The sequence below is a fragment of the Ornithorhynchus anatinus genome, chromosome 7, assembly GCF_004115215.2.
Source record: "Ornithorhynchus anatinus isolate Pmale09 chromosome 7, mOrnAna1.pri.v4, whole genome shotgun sequence".
NCBI lineage: Eukaryota > Metazoa > Chordata > Mammalia > Monotremata > Ornithorhynchidae > Ornithorhynchus > Ornithorhynchus anatinus.
Window position 1 is genome coordinate 68,429,991 of NC_041734.1, and position 16,137 is coordinate 68,446,127.

The 16,137-nt window shown below is 61.4% G+C and overlaps 1 protein-coding gene across 3 annotated transcripts in view; it reads left to right on the forward strand.

Annotated features, from left to right (window-relative positions):
• The window catches only part of ANKS1A (ankyrin repeat and sterile alpha motif domain containing 1A), a 160,874-nt gene extending 146,243 nt beyond the window's left edge, over positions 1 to 14,631 (forward strand). For 2 of the 3 annotated variants that reach the window (XM_029068156.2, XM_029068158.2), the window contains 11 exons: positions 123 to 229; positions 929 to 1,027; positions 2,517 to 2,669; positions 3,740 to 3,847; positions 4,336 to 4,500; positions 5,005 to 5,130; positions 5,443 to 5,514; positions 6,200 to 6,286; positions 6,724 to 6,861; positions 8,165 to 8,335; positions 9,312 to 10,167. In XM_029068156.2, coding sequence (XP_028923989.1) covers positions 123 to 229; positions 929 to 1,027; positions 2,517 to 2,669; positions 3,740 to 3,847; positions 4,336 to 4,500; positions 5,005 to 5,130; positions 5,443 to 5,514; positions 6,200 to 6,286; positions 6,724 to 6,861; positions 8,165 to 8,335; positions 9,312 to 9,431 — 1,346 coding nt within the window. In that variant the 3' untranslated portion in view covers positions 9,432 to 10,167. Of the gene's footprint in view, positions 1 to 122; positions 230 to 928; positions 1,028 to 2,516; positions 2,670 to 3,739; positions 3,848 to 4,335; positions 4,501 to 5,004; positions 5,131 to 5,442; positions 5,515 to 6,199; positions 6,287 to 6,723; positions 6,862 to 8,164; positions 8,336 to 9,311; positions 10,168 to 11,523 lie in introns of those variants that run through there. The other variant, XM_029068157.2, reaches the window with a different exon arrangement.
• Positions 14,632 to 16,137: the final 1,506 nt, after the last annotated feature.

Below are 16,137 nucleotides of genomic sequence, written 5' to 3' on the forward strand. Positions count from 1 at the left end.
GCCGGGCCGCCCCGGGGTAGCGACGATGATGTGGCGATGCCACCTGTCTTCCTCCGAGTGCCGCTGCTACGGCCTCCGTGGCTTTTCCCTTTTCAAGCGCCTGCCGGTCCCTCTCTCGGCAGGTCCGCGGCCGTCGGAGCGGAGCGTGGGCGAGTGGCTGGGCTCCGTCGGCCTGCAGCAGTACGAGAGCAAGCTGCTCCTCAACGGCTTCGACGACGTCCGCTTCCTGGTAAGCGCCACCCCCGGCCCGGGGCCCATCGGCCCGGGACTCTCCGCTCGGCTCCTTGGTCGAAGCCCCTCCGGCGGGGCCCTGGACCGCTCGCGTCGAGCGGCCGCCCCGCGGGTGAGTCGAGCGGGACGGGCGCTCGTTGCCCAGGTGGACCCCGGCGACCCCCTCGCCCCACCCCCCGCCCCAAACTCAGGCCACCCGGGGCCCGACGGGTCCGGTTGGGGCCTCTCGTGGATTGGAGCGGACGGGGCCCTGAGCGTCCGCGCTGTCCGTGTCCTAAAGCGTGGGCCTGGGAGTCAGAGGACCCGGGTTCTAATCCCAGCCCTACCCTTTGTCCGCGGTGTGACCTTGGGCAAGTCACCTCACTTCCGTGAACCTCAGTTTCTTCCTACTTAGACTGTGAGCCCCGTGTGGGATAGGGACCGTGTCCAACCGGAGTGACCCGTATCCACCCCTGCATTTAGAATAGTGCTTGCGCCTAGTAAGTGCTGAGCAAGTACTGTTATTATCGTTATTATTGTCTCATGTGATGGTGAGCTCGTTGTGGGCAGGGATTGTGTCTGTTTATTGTTATATCGTGCTCTCCCAAGCGCTTGGTACGGCGCTCTGCACACAGCGAGAGCTCAATAAATACAACTGAATGAATGAAATAATAAAGCAGTCTGCTTCCTACCCCACCCCTTCCCCCTCCCCCCACAGGGCAGTAATGTGATGGAGGAGCAGGACCTACGAGAGATCGGCATCACTGATCCCCAGCATCGGCGGAAACTACTCCAGGCAGCGCGGTCGCTGCCTAAGGTCAGACCCGTCCGCCTTCTCATTCATTCATTCAATAGTATTTATTGAGCGCTTACTATGTGCAGAGCACCGTACTGAGCGCTTGGAATGGACAATTCGGCAGCAGATAGAGACCATCCCTGCCCGACGACGGGCTCGCGGTCTAAACGGGGGAGGCAGACAGCAAAGCGAAACAGAACAAAACAAGACATCGTCGAGATAATTAGAATCATGGAGATATACACCTCGTTAACAAAATAAATAGGACAGTAAGTAATATATACAAATAAGCACAGTGCTGAGGGGAGGGGAAAGGGAAGAGGAGCAAAGGGAAAGGGGGGCTCAGTCTGGGAAGGCCTCCTGGAGGAGGTGAGCTCTCTCAGTAGGGTTTTCAAGAGGGGAAGAGAGTTGCCACTACCATTCATTCAGTCGTATCTATTGAGTGCTCACTCTGTGCAGAGCACTCTACTAAGCGCTCGGAGTGTACAGTTCAGCAACAGGTAGAGACAATCCCTGCCCAGTGACGGGCTTACGATCTAAACGCCGCTCCTCGTCCTCCACCCAGTCAGACCCCTCGTAGTCCTCTCCCACGGGAGGGGGTGGAAAAGAGAGACGGAAGTGGGGTGACACCAGAGCGGGGCGGGAGCGTGTAGAGCCCTTCCCGAGCGGGACGGTCCCCGGGGCGGGGTCCCCATGGGGTTTGCCGGGTGACATTCCGACCCGGGTGCGTTCAGATGTGGCCTGCTGGGGATGGAAGTCCCAGCAGCCGCCGGTCGGGCCCTCCGGATGAGCCGGCCCCCAGCCCGTGCGCCGGAAGCGAGGGGTGGGCTCGCTCCCGGTCCCGCCCGGGCTCAGAGCGCCGCGGGGCCGCCGGCAGTGCGGTTACAGTGGGATCTGCTGGAAAGCGTGTGGGTCTGGAGGTCAGAGAACCTGGGTTCGAATTCCGGCTCGGCCACTTAGCTGCCGTGTGACCTCGGGCAAGTCGCTTCTCTGTCCCTCGGTTGCATAATGGGAGTTCGATGCCTGTTCTCCCTCCTACTTAGACTGTGAGCCCCGTGTGAGGCCTGAGGATCCTGTATGTACCCCAGTGCTTAGTACAGCGGTAGCACATAGGAAGCGCTGCATGACTACCGCAGTTATTATGAGAAGCGGCATAATAGAGCGCGGGAGTCAGAAGGTCATGGGTTCTGATCCCAGCTCCGCCACTCGAGTGCTGGGTGACCTTAGGCAAGTCGCTTCACGTCTCTGGTCCTCAGCTCGTCTGTTAAATGGGGATGAAGACTGTGAACGCTCTGCAAGACAGGCACCACGTCCACCCCGATTTGCCTGTATCCACCCCGGCGCTTAGTACGGTGCCTGGCACGTAGCGAGCGCTTAACGAATACCATAATCATTATTCTGATAACGATTATTACCTGGGGGCAGGAAGGCAGGATGCAGGGGTCCCGGGGGCCGGGGCGGAAGGCCCGGCCCCGTAGATGTGGAACACGCGCTCCCTCCCCGCGGGTAGGTGAAGCCGCTGGGCTGCGACGGGAACAGCCAGCCGTCCGTCCCCTCCTGGCTCGACTCTCTGGGCCTGCAGGATTACGTCCAGTCGTTCCTGTCCAGCGGCTACAGCTCCATCGACACTGTGAAGAACCTCTGGGAGCTGGAGATCGTCAATGTGAGCGTGACCCGGATGCTGCCCGGCCCCGGGGTGCCCTCGGAGCCGGCTTGCCCACTCCCGGCCTGGAGGGGCTGAGCCTCTCCTGGAGGGAGAGGCCGGCTCTGCCGGCCATCGCCCAGGACCTCAAAGAGTCGGTGGCATTTATTGAGTGTCTGCTGCGTGCACAGCACTGGACTAAGAGCTCAGGATAGTACAGACAGCAGAGTCGGCAGGCACGATCCCCACCCACGGGGCGCTTACAGTCTAGGGAAGCGGCACGCGCTCTCCCTTCTCATTCCACGTCCCTCCTGGGGAGCTGAAGGGCGGGCCCTGGGCCAGTTGGTCCCCAGTAGTGGCTGCGGGTCACTGGGGGCTGAGGCCCCGAGGAGGAAGAGCCGGGTGGCAACGGGGGACCCGGGGCAGGACCTGCCCCTGGCTCGGCGACGGCAGAGTGGTCGGGACTCCCGGGGGGCCGGAGGAGGGGGCCGGACTCTGGTGACTCTGAGGGGACGCGGGACCGGACGGCGCCACCTCGCCAGCTCCGGTCGCGGGTTTGTCCGATCTAAACTGGGTTCGCCGGTCCTGGGCCCGGGTTCCCCTTGCCCTGGCACCTCGGTTTGAGAATTGAGCGGACGCGGGTCTGGATGGTGCCACCACACCAGCTCTGGTTGCTGGGTTTCTAGATCTAAACTGGGATCGCCGGCCCCGGGCCTACCTGCCCCAGGCCCCCTGCTATCTTGGTTTGAGAATTGAACTCTCGGGGTTGAATGAGACCCCCGCCTTGGGTTCACCCCCAGCTCCCAGGGAACGCAAGCAAGGTGCCCTGTCCAGATTCCCCACAGAGGCCAGAGCCTAGGCTCCGGGGGCGGCCAGGGGGTTGAGGCCAGCGGAGCCTCATATCAAGACCCAAATATTGGCCCCGTGGCGGGAGAAGACCGTCCTCCCCACCCCCGCCCAAGGTCACACCAGCCCAGCGCCGGGTGGCACGGCCCTCCCCGACGACCGCGAGCCCTCCTTCTCCCCACGAGACCGTTTCCCTGACGGAGCCTCCTCGCCGGGCCCCAACCCTCTCTCTCCCGACCCCTCAGGTCCTGAAGGTTCACCTGCTCGGCCACCGCAAACGACTCATCGCTTCGCTCGCCGACAGGCCCTACGAGGAGCCGCCCCAGAAGCCCCCGCGCTTCTCCCAGCTGAGGGTGAGTTGGGACCCCGGGGCTCGACGGAGGGAGTGGGCTCGTCGCCTGAGCCGCGGCGGCCCCGCTCTCCAGCCTTGCTTCGTGGCCCCGAGTTGCCGGGGAGTGGAACGGGGATACGGAGAAGGGGAGCAAGGCCGGCTGTTGCTGAAATCCTGCTCCCGTCCCCGGGGGGGGGGCCTCGGGAGATTCCAAGCACGCTGCGGCTGTGGACCGGGGGTGGGCTGGGCTGGTAGGGAACTGTGAGTGACAGAGCAAAGCGGTGAAGGAAACTGGGGTGAGCCTTGGGGGTCGGCCTGGGAGGGGCACGGGGGAAAGCTGGGAGGCGTTGGACCGCTGACGGGACCGTCTACCCTGAGCCCGGAGGCCGGAAGGATCCAGCTCCAGACCCGACGAAGGCCGCCCGCTCGCCGGCCCTCCCCGGGGGAGAGGCCGGAGGGACTTGGGGTGGGCCGGGGTCTCAGCCCGGCCCTTTCCCGTTGCCCACGCAGTGCCAAGACCTGCCCTCCCAGACGTCCTCCCCCCTGAGCCAGAACGACTCCTACACCGGCCGGTCCGCGGACCTGCTGCTGCCCCTGGGGGACTCGGGCAAGCGGCGCCACGACGGCGGCCAGGACGTGGCCGCTCACGCCAGAGCCGACCGCCACAGAGCTCAGGTCAGCGGGCTGGGGTTGGGACGGGGATCCTGCCGGGGGACCCCGGGTCCGGTGGCTTCAGGCGGCCGCAGCAGTCTCCTCCCCGAAAACCCGCCACGGTGGGGACGGTGGCCGACGGGGTAGAGTCGGCTGGGGGCACCCGCCGTGGTTTCAGATGGGGGCCCGCAGGGTGCTTCGGACCCCAGAGCGCAAGGAGCCGAAAGTCTAGAGAAACGGCACGCGCTCTCCCTTCTCATTCCACGTCCCTCCTGGGGACCGAGAGGGTGGGCCCTGGGCCCGGTGGGCCCCGGAAGTGGCCGCGGGTCCACTGAGCCGTGACCGTAAGCCGAGTTCTTGAGCGTCGATTGCCCAGAGCCTGGCCCCACGGGTCGCTCCCTCCGCCCTTGGAGATGCCAGAGGGTCCGCCGGGCCCCTTCCCCTCGCCCCCCACGGACCTGGGCCGGCGGCAGGCTGGTCCCCTCCAGCTGGGTGTGTGGGTGGGTATACATGCCCGTCTGCCCACAGGAGGAGACCCGAGAGGCCAAGCTGACCCTGCGGCCACCCAGCCTAGCCGCCCCCTACGCCCCAGTGCAGAGTTGGCAGCACCGACCCGAGAAGCTCATCTTTGAGTCCTGTGGCTACGAGGCCAATGTGAGTGGCGGGCGCCGTTCCTCTCCCACCCTCCCCACTCCTCGCCACCCCAACCCACCCCCCCGCCTTTCGGGTCCACTTGGAGATTTCCCCAGTCCCCTGCCAGCTCCAGAAACGCCGGGTGGGATTGAGGGTCGCCGGGTTTCTCCTGGCCCTTGGCTGTAGGGTGGGGGGTGTCGGCAAGACTGCGACTGCACCCAGATGCAGACCTGGGCCTAGGCGCTCGGGAGCCGCCATCTTGTCCTCTCCGGGTTTTTGTTTCCCAAAGACCACCGACATCCCCTCGCTTCTCTGCCGTTGTGTCTCTCACAGTATCTGGGCTCTATGCTGATAAAGGACCTGCGCGGGACTGAGTCTACCCAGGACGCCTGTGCCAAGATGCGGGTAGGTCGGGACGGATAGGGCCGGCTGGGTGGAGGGAGTTGCGTTCGGGCCTCCCCCCGCCCCCGGTCTGGATCGGTGCCACTCTGGCGTCACCCACCTGGCCGCGGCGGGGAGGCCCCTCATGGAGAGGGAAGGCGGGGGGATCGTCACACCACGTTCTCCTCACCCTCCCCACCTCTGAAGCCCTCCTAAAATCAATCAGACATATTGAGCACTTACTGTGTGAAAAGCACTGTACTTGGACGCTTGGGAGGGTACAGTGTAACAGAGTTGGTAGACCCATTCCCTGCCCACAGCGAGCTTAAAGTCTAGAAGAATCCATCTCCGTCAAGAGCCATTCCCTTACTGACCCCTCCCCTCTGCAGTGTGTATGCGCTCGGTTCTGTACCCTTTAAGACCTGGATATCCGCCTCCCCCTCAACCCCACAGCGCTTATTGACATATCCATAATTCATTATCTGTCTCCCCGTCTAGATTGAAGGCTCCTAGTGGGCAGGGGATGTGTCTGCTAACTGTCGTGCTCTCTCAAGCGTTTAGTCCAGTGCTCTGCACACAGGAAGTGCCCGATAAACACCATCGGTCGATTGGGTGCTACACCGCGGCGCCTTCTGGGGGTGACGGGGCAGAGGGGGGGGACACGGACCTGGGAAAGTGGGCACTGCTCACCTCGTCACTGTCTCACCAGAAATCCACCGAGCAGATGAAAAAGATCCCGACCATCATCCTGTCGATCACGTACAAAGGAGTGAAGTTCATCGACGCCTCCAACAAGGTGAGGATTCCTCCTGCCGTTTCTGCGCTATCACAGGGTGGCCTAGTGGATAGAGCCCGGGCCTCGGAGTCAGAAGGACCGGGGTTCTAATCCCGGCTCGGCCACTTGCCTGCCGGGTGACCTTGGGCAGGTCACTTCAATTCTCTGTGCCTCAGCTGCCTCATCTGTAAACTGGGGATTAAGACTGTGAGCCCCAGGTGGGACGGGGACTACGTCCGGCCCAGTTAGCTTAAATCTGCCCAGTGCTTAGTACAGTGCCTGGCACATAGTAAGCGCTTAACAGATACCATAAAAAGGGGGGAGCAATTGGCAATAACCAGGAAAAGTTGAGGTCCCTCCGCCGGGGGATGGAGTTAGCTCGGCTGGGAGGCGAGCGGCAGGGCAGGCGGGATGTCGCGCCAGCCCCTCTTGGTGTGGCTCGTCGTCATTCCTATCAGAACATCATTGCGGAACACGAGATCCGGAACATCTCGTGCGCGGCCCAGGACCCGGAAGACCTCTGCACTTTTGCCTACATCACCAAGGACCTGCAGACCAGCCACCACTACTGCCATGTCTTCAGCACGGTGGACGTGGTAAGTGGCGGGGAGCCGATGGGGGGGGCGGCGGTCCCGACGAGCCCAGGTAGCGCGGGGTCCCCAGGTGAGCCCCCCCCCGTGAGCCCCGGGCCACCTGTCTGGAGCCCCGCGGGGACCGGCAATCTTGGGCCCTCCCCGTCCCGGATCGCAGAATCCGAGCAGCGACCCGGAGGGTCTGACGGGGGCTGGGCTCGCGTACTAGAGACGCTAGCGGGCACGTGCCGCCAGCTGGGGAGTCGGGAGCTGTTATCCCAGCGGCCCAGGGGACTGCCTTGTACAGGTGGAATGACCCAAGCCCAGAAATTAAAGCTTGGTCTACATCGGAGGGACCTGCGAGGGGCCGGGTGGAGGGGATGGGCGGTGGCTGGGGAGGCGTCCCAACCCAGCTAATTTCAGCTTCGTTGTGGCCTAAACCGGCACCACCGGCTTGAAACCCCCTGTGGTCTGGGTGGGTCTGCACACCCGCCCCAGCGCTTAGTACAGTGCCTGGCACATGGTAAGCGCTCAATAAATACCAGAATTAATTAATTCCCTGGGGGTCAGAACTCGAAGCATCTCTCTTTGTCCCCCTGCACTCAGCCGGGGACCGCCTACCGGGGGCCCGTGGAACGTCTCCCCCCATCCTCCCCTGCAGCCATTACCCCGGCGAGCGGGTTTTCCGGTTGCATTTCTGGAGTCGCGGGGCCCACTCCGGCGGGAGGGGAGGTCTCTGCCCAGATTTTTTGTGGCATTTGGCTCCGGCCCGGCCATCTGAGTCGGGCTGCTCCTCTCTCTGGGCAGAGGGGGAGATGGGGAAGAGGAAAGGTGGTGGGGAGGGGTCTCTTCTGAGGGGCAAGGTGAGGACTCTGGAGAGAGGAATGAGAATGGAGGCGGGCAGAGAGGAGAGTGTGGGCCCAGGGCGCTTAACAAACGCCATCATTATTATTTGCAAGCTAGCACGGGCCACCGAGGGAGAGAGCGAGAGGGGGAGTTCTCCGAGCTCCTGCCGGCTCCACGTGGCACACGGATTCCCTGCGCTGAGCCCTGCGCTGGGCCCAGTGTCAGCCAGGAGTTGAATGGTCCCATTCCATTGATCCGTAGATCCTATGGAGTCATCTTTGCACCCGAGACCCTGCCAGGGCTCTGCTGGAGAGACATGGCGAAAAAATCCTAGTTCTTGGGACTGCTGGCCCTGAGCCGGTTGCCTCTGGGCCTCCCAGGGCCGGCACCACCTGCCCCCAAATCCCGGCCCACGCGGAGTAAGTAGCCCCGAGTCCCCAAGGTGTCTTTGACTCTGACCGTTGTTTGGGTTCTCCCTAAGAATCTGACCTACGAGATCATCTTGACGCTGGGACAGGCATTCGAGGTGGCCTATCAGCTGGCCCTCCAAGCCCAGAAGTCCAAATCCCTAAGCGCGCCGGCGGCAGAGACGATCGAAACCAAATCTTCCAAACCGGTGCCTAAGCCTCGCGTCGGCGTGAGGAAATCCGCAGTACGTACGGCCCCGCTTGCGGGACTCCCTGTCCATCTCACGGAGCCGGCTCTGCCGGGGTGCTCTCCTTTCGCTTGCTGGGTTCGGGGGAGGAAGGGGATCTTTTTTGCAGAAACAAATCGCTCAGCCGTTTCGAGGAGCGGCTGACTTCATTACAGACTCCCGCTGCCCGAGGCCCCGACCCGGAAGGCAGAACTCCCTAGCCTGTAGAGAGCTAGGCGCTTTTTCTCCCCGGAGGGATCCTCGACACCCAGAGTGGCCATCCGGGGGCCGGTCCGGGGGCTGGTCGTGGTTAACGGTGGTCTCCGTCTCTGTGTCTGCTCCGGTCCCACTTCCCCGGGTGCCACTGCCACGTGACAGTCACTGCCGTTTCTGTCCCCCCGCTCTAGCCATCGTCCTTCTTACCGCCGCCGGCTGGTAGCCCCGGAGCCAAGGTGTTTACCCTTCTAACTTGTGTCCCTGCCACGACTGGGCCTGGGCGAGCTCTGCCTCGATGCTGCCCTCCCCCGCCCCTTCCCCGCCCCCCCAACTCCACGACTGTGCCTCCCTTTGACCCCGGGAGGTCCTCCCACCCGCCCTGGCCCGCCACCCTCTGCTATCCTGCCGAGCCGCGGCCCCGTCCTTCCTCGCTTTGCCTCTCCGGGTCTGGTCCGTGGCCTGTGGGGCCGGTTGGCTTCCTCCTCATTTCTGTTCTCCGGGCAGCGTGACTGGCCCTCGGCTCGAAGGAGCGCCGGGGCTGAGGAGGCCGCGGGTTAGGAGGGTGAGAACTCCCGCGGCCGGGAGCCGGGCCGTGAGTCAGGCTAGTCTGGGGGCACGAAGCTCCAGTTTGGAGGCCGCGAGCTGTCCTTTCTGGCTGGGGATCCCCGCCGGGAAGGGTGTTGATGGCCACGGATTGGACCCAGGACCTCTGTCTTCCCAACCTGGGCTGGCCATTTTCCTAACTGACATCTCCACCTTTCCCTCCCGCCCTCTCCAGCTGGAGCCATCCGAAATGGACCAAGACCCCCAAGGCCACGCTAGCGTCTCCTGGGTGGTGGACCCTAAACCGGATTCCAAGCGGAGCCTCAGCACTAAGTATGAGACCACTATCTTCTAAAACCAACCTGCCCCCTGTCTCCGCCTAGTCTCACTGTGCCTTTGCCATCTCGAGCTGTCTGCTGTTCTCTACTCCCTCTCTTCCGCCTGCTGGGGCCTGTCCCCCTCTGGGAGCGGCACCGAGACCCCGTGCGCTGCTCACAGCCTTTGAACCTGACCCCCCCCGGACACTGTGAATTTTTCTCCCACGGCGAGGGGCTGAAGTGGGGGAGGTTGGGGGTGAGGGGGCTAGAGGGGCATTATAGAGAGGGCTGCGGGCTGAGGGGGCTGTGTCGGGGGGGAAGAAGCCCCCCCCCCCCCCAGCCGAATCCTTACATTTTTCCCCTCCGGCCGGAGGCACTGTGAATCTTCGGGGAGAGGCCCTAGGTCGACAGCCCAACCATTACAGTAATAACTTCCGGGGCGGTCGGGGCCGAGGCTCCCCACCTACCCCGCTCTCGCTCTCTTCTAAGCTGTACTTCTGAGCCACCGCTGGGACTGTTTCCAAGGACTCAGTAACCCACTGCCCTGCCCTGCCCTTCCTTGACACCGACCACTGTGACCCAGTGAGCCAAGAGCACCCACTGCCCGGCGGGTGCTCAGATCTTGCCCACCAGCTCCCCCGCTTCCCCCTTCTGACCTTTGGTGCTGGATTCCTCGTCATCTAGCAGTCTGCCCCGGGGCTGCTGGGACGGGGAGGGCCCTCCCCCCCGACCCCAGGGGTCAGACCCCTGGCCATTAAAGCCGTGGCGGCGATTGGTTGTGGTTTGGTTTGGATTTTCTCTGGGCTCGAGCTGAACGTATCCTCCTCAGTTCCACGGGGGTGCGGGCACTCCGAGAGGTTGGGTTCTTTCTTCATCACCCCTCCCCGGGCCGCAGTTAGTTCTCGGAAGACCGGAATGTAGGAGCGGAGCCCGACCGACCCAGCGGGTTCCTTGGCTTTCATTTCTTTGAGTCTTCAAAATCGCAAACGAAACGGCGCCCCACCTCTGAGGTCGAGCTGCCCGTGGCCGCTGATCACAACCGGCTCCCTCCCTGACCAGAGCCGTCCGTTCGAGAGCCAGGCTCCCCGTCCCGGGCCACACACCCCCTGCCGGCGTTCAGATGATCCCATCCCTCGGGGCCGTCACCCTGGCCTTCGGGGCACCTCCCACGAGGGACGGGCCTGCCCCAGGGCCGGTCCTCGGGGCCTCTGCCAGGTAGGGGGTGGGAGGAGGGTATTGGTCCTTCCGAGGAGTTGGTGGCGGGAAGGCAGCTTCCGACCCAGGCCCGCTCAGATTTCGACTGGACAAGTGACCCTAAGAGGGATGATCACGACCGAGCTTTATTTGCAGAAGAAAATCACTGAGGTCCCTTCGGTGGAGCCTCTTCGGGAGGGGGAGCTTAGAACGCCGTGCGCAGCACTGTAGTCGGGGCGGGGAGGAAGTGGGGTGTCCCGGGACGGTGGTGCCCCCAGTCAGTTCTCTCCTGCAGCTCTGCCGGGGTTCCGTCTCTCAGAAGAGTCGGCCGTTCCCCTCCCCAGTTCTCCGCTTCAGCGTTCAGACAGGAAGGACTTTGGGGGCCGAGGGGCCAAAGCAAGAGGGGAGCGGATTCCATAGTTGCCCTTCAAACGAGACCTTGGCCCGGCTCGACCCCCCGTGGTCATTTTGGTGACCCGACGCTGAGGCCGCCGACCCGCTGGTCCTGCCGGGCCGAGGAGCGAAACCGGGCTGGGGGAGCCACGGTGTGGGGATCTCCCGCTTGGCCCAGGTTAGGGCTTGTTGGAGCAGGGGCTGACCCAACCTGCCCACTGCCTCGTAGGGAACGCGGCAGCCACCGGACCCGAAAAACAGACCTGATAAAGGGATGGCTGGGGGAGTGAATCCTGGGTGGGTCCAGTGGCCTGGGACTTGTGCCTTTAAGAGCAGACTTCCCCCATCAGGTGGAGAGAGGCAGCTGAGCATTCTACTCCCCGGGCAGGGGAGACTAGGGTCCCGGGGGGGGGGGGGGGGTCCCCCTCAGTCCTCAGTACCACCTGAATGTTTCCTTTTGATTTCAGCCCCTCCTCCTCCTCTAAGCAGTTCTTCTGGTTAACCCTCTCCCCCCTCCCCCCATTCTGTTTACCTTCTGCCAAGCTGAGCCACCGAGAGCCATATTTTGCAGCAGAAACATAGCGCGGGGCACAGCTCGCCACCACCGCCGCCACCTCGACCGCCTCTCCGAGACCCGGGCCCGGCCTCCGCCTGCGGGATCTCCTCCACGCTGCCGTCCCGGGCCCCCCACCCCCACCCCCACCCGCCCCCGGTCGGGCCTCCCGGGACTCTGCCATCCGCTGGAGAGCAACCGCCGCTCAGGGTCTCCCACCGGGGGCGGCCGGGACTCCGAGGGCCAAGATGCGATTCCCACTTTTCTAGCTTGTCAAGACAAACTTTTTTTTAAGAAAAAAAAAACAACCAAAAAGCCAAAAACCTTCTTCCCTTAGCCAGAGTCCTTGGGGCTGGCTCCGGTTTCAGCCTGGAGGGGTCACAGGGCAAGAGCCGTCTGGAAGTTAGTCCAAGACAGTCTGTCCGGCCCTGTCTGCCGGCCACGAATGTGGGCCCGGGTCTCGGTGAGGGAGGTGTCTCCGCCATCCCAAGCTGAGGGCTCACGGGAGACGGGGAACGCTCGAGAGGCATTTGGGTCTGGATCATGTTTTGAAACCCAGCCGACTGCTTGTTGTAGTTCCCTCTCGGCACCATCTGTCCCAGATGAGATGAGGGAAAGGCTATTTGAAGAAAACCAGTTTTTCTAACGGAACCCTAACTCTTGGAATTGTTGAGGAGGGAGGCGGGGGTCCCCCGAGCAGAAGCGGCAGCTCCAGACCCATTTCTGCTGGGATTTTTGAGCTGACATTTTGCTGGCCGGATGAGAATGCCCACGGGTGGAAATGGGCTCCTGGCCGTTTACAATCGGAAGGCCGCCCGGGTCTCTCGCTCTGTCTCCCCCATCCTCCCCAACTAGTTCCCGGGAGGGGCGGGTGGAGGAACGGGATCGTCGGAGCCCAGGACGAAAAGGAAAGGCTTTGGCCGTGAAGCGACGATGACGTCGAGTTACCACTCGACCCCTCTGGTGGCTGGCCCCTAATCTCGTTCGTAATGCCTTGACGGGGCCGTGCAATCAGTGTCCGTTTTCACTAAACAGAGTATTGCCCTGCGGGGTCAGCGAGACGACTGTTATGCTCTGGGCCGGGATCCCAGTGCCCCACTCAGTGTACAGAGGTGATGGCGCCCGCGTCCGTGGCCGAGCGGGGGCCGCCCGGCCCCGGCCGGAACCCCTCTGCTTCTTAAAGCTGTCCGTTCGGTTTCTGTTTCTCCTTTTGATTCCAGCTGCTGGAATTTCACTGAGGCGTTTATGCCGGCGGGGTGGATAGGAAGGAGACCCAGCCCCGCGCTCTCGGCCTGCTCCCTTCTGGGAACGGGAGCAAAAGGAGCGTTGCCGGAGCCGTCCCGGCCTGGGCGTGGGGCGCCGTCGGTCCGGTTTCCTTGTAAACACCCCGGGCTTCTCTGTTTCCAGTCAGATGTGTAAATTGAAACTCCGTGTCTGTGTTGGCGGCGGGGAAGGGGGAGCCTGGGCAAGGAAGAGTTCTCCTCGAAATGCCCAGCCTTGCAGCGGGTTGGGGATCTGTGGGTCGTGTCTTCAGGCCTAGGGCACCTAGCTTAAAGCACCGGGTTTCGTCTCGGTGCCGTGGCGGTTCCCCAAGCAGCCGGCCCTCTGAGCGGATCGGCTAAGTGACTCCAGTGGTCCCAGACCCTGGTAGGAGGAGGTCAGCTCTGGCTTCTTGGTACTAGAGAAGGAGCCCGGGACCCCAGTGGGCACCGGTCTCCTCCTCAGCGGGACTCCCACCCTGTTTTTGCCGGCCCTCCTTCCCTCCAAAATTTTACAAAGAGAGCAGTTGCGGTCCTTGATTTAAGGAGGCACGGTGCAGTGAGATTGTGGAATTGGACCACCTCTGCTTTAAAGTTGACACCCTTCCCCTCCCTGCCAAGAGCCTGGTTGCTGCAATTGTCTTCGTTTTTCAGGATTCCTCCTCCCCGAGAATCTCTTGGTAGGTAATAGATCTAGAATGAAAATCTCCAGGTAGACACTAAGATGAATTCCTCAGTTGGTTTTTTTTTTTTAAATAAAATCACTTCTAGTGTTTTTCTTAAAGCTAGCTATTTATCCTCTATTTATTCAGAGCATATTCAATTTGCGAAGCCTTAGCTGAGCAGCTCTGGCTTTGATTTCCTCTTGGGGATTGCTCTCCTTGGGCAAATCCAAGAAAGAAAAACAACTGGATTTTTTTATTTTTATTTTCTTTTTTTCAGTCAGGTACGCTCCCTTCGGCTTCAGGTGGGAAAAACCGTCCCCCACTGCATCGCTCTCAGTGGTGGTGGGGAGAACTCAGCTGTGTGCGTTCTGAACTGTGAACGAGCCCATTTGGGCGGGAAAAACGCAGCGCTCTTGAAACGGGTTCAGTCAGGATGATGGGATAATCCGCTACCTTCCCCAGGCTGTCTGCTCTGGGTGTCGATCAATCAGCGGTATTTATTGAGCGCTTGCTGTGTGCAGAGCACTGGACCGAGCGCTGGGAGAGGACAGTGCAGTCGAGTTGGTGGACAGGGTACCTGCCCACTAGGATTTTCCAGCCTCGAAGGGGAGCTTTCTGCTTGCAGTTGGTCCACGCAATAGGATTTTCCTTCCTACCGGGCTGGGCGTTTCCGATTTCCCCGAACCCTCCCTAGGCCCTGCAGGCTACAGAGATTGGGAGCAGTCCTCGAGACTACTGGGGTGAAAAGGAACAAGAGGCCCGGTCACTTGGGAAACGGCAAAAAGCCGCTCTGAGAGCAGCCCGTCTCTAAGGCTCGGCTCGGGACCGCCCAGACGTGCAGTTTAACTGTCGGTTTCAGTTTGCAGCGAGGTTGTATTTGCTACTTGTGGTGTACGGCAGTTGGACCGATTTGTAATAAAATGTTATTTAATCTTCGTCTCTGTATTTTGATACTTGAATGATTTTCCTTTTTATTTTCCTGTACATAGACTTGTCAACCTGTTCAAATTTGTCTTAAGTATAAACATCTTGTGGTACCAAACATAACCAATAGACTGACCTCACTACACAGAGACTGTAAATATTCCTGGGCTTCCAGCATTGGTTTTGTTATTTTCATAACTGTGCGACTTAGAACAGACCGAATGATTAAATGAGAGATGACAGACGCGGACTCTGGCCTGTTTTCTACGGCGCTAAGCCGAGGGGAAGTCTTAACTGCAAAGGGAGAGCGCGTCGATTGGTCCCGGGCGCGAGCGGGCCGGGGGTCCCGGGGTGCTGTCTGCCGGGGTCGCGAAGCCGGACGGCCCCGGGTGGGAATCCCGCCGCCCGTGTGGCACGTTTTAAGGTGCCACTGTCGCTAAATACTCTCCGGGTACTGGTCGCGGGGGTCTGGATGTTCACCTCTTGCCCTGAACACTCCCTGTGCTGCCAACCCCAGTGGTCACACCACCATTTCCCGGATTCTGAGTTTGTACTGCCCGTGCCTTTTTTCCGGGCCACCCTGTAGCGGGGGTGTTTGACCTCTGGAGTAGGTCCCCAGGGTGCCAAGGCCTGCACCCGGGCACGGGCCAGTTGGATCAACCCCCGCCGTTTTCGATTGCCGGTTGATTTGAGCTCAGACTTTCTGAAATCTGTTAGCACTGGAGGGAGCGGCGCCGAATAGCTGCGGATTGTCGTATCCGCGTTGACCTGCAAGGGCACCCTCAACCCCTCCGGGTCACGGGAGGTCAGAAGGGGCCCCCGGAGGGCAAGGAAGAGTCCATCTTTAGTAGCCCCGGACTTCCCGGTTTGGGCAGCGAGATGGCAGGAAGCCCGACCCTAAGCAGAAGGAACTGGGACTCTGAACCTGTTGCCGATGACCCCGAGCAAAGTCTGTTGATGATGGTGGTGATATTTGTTAAGCGCTTACTACGTGTCAAGCACTGTTCTAAGCGCTGGGTAGATCCAAGCTAATTGGATTGGACACAGTCCCTGTCGCACATGGGGCTCACAGTCTTGATCACCATTTTACAGATGAGGGAACTGAGGTGCAGATAATAATAATGTTGGTATTTGTTAAGCGCTTACTATGTGCACAGCACTGTTCTAAGCGCTAGGGCAGATACAGGCTAATCAGGTTGTCCCACGAGAGGCTCACAGTCTTTGTCTTAATCTCCATTTTACAGATGAGGTAACTGAGGCACAGAGAAGTGACTTAATAATGTTGGTATTTGTTAAGCGCTTACTGTGTGCAGAGCACTGTTGTAAGCGCTGGGGTAGATACAGGGTAATCAGCCTGTCCCACGTGAGGCTCACAGTTAATCCCCATTTTACAGATGAGGTAACTGAGGCACAGTGAAGTGACTTGCCCACAGTCACACAGCTGACAAGTGGCAGAGCCGGGATAAGTGAAGTGGTGGGGCTGGGATTAGAACCCAGGTCCTGCTGACTCCCAGGCCCGGGATCTATCCACTAGGCCACACTGGTTTGACCCTGGAGAGGTGCTAGTCGATGGATCTGGTGGGCCGAAACCCATCTCGTGGTTTTCCTGCCTGCAGTCCCAAACGCAGTCTTCCCAGAGACCCGGACAAGGGTGACCTGGGACCAGTCGGAGCCCCGGGGCCGCGGTCAGCCGGCAAAGAAGTCCCGGGAGAGGTCTCGGGTGGGCTGGGCCCCAACCAACGGGCGGAACGGGGGG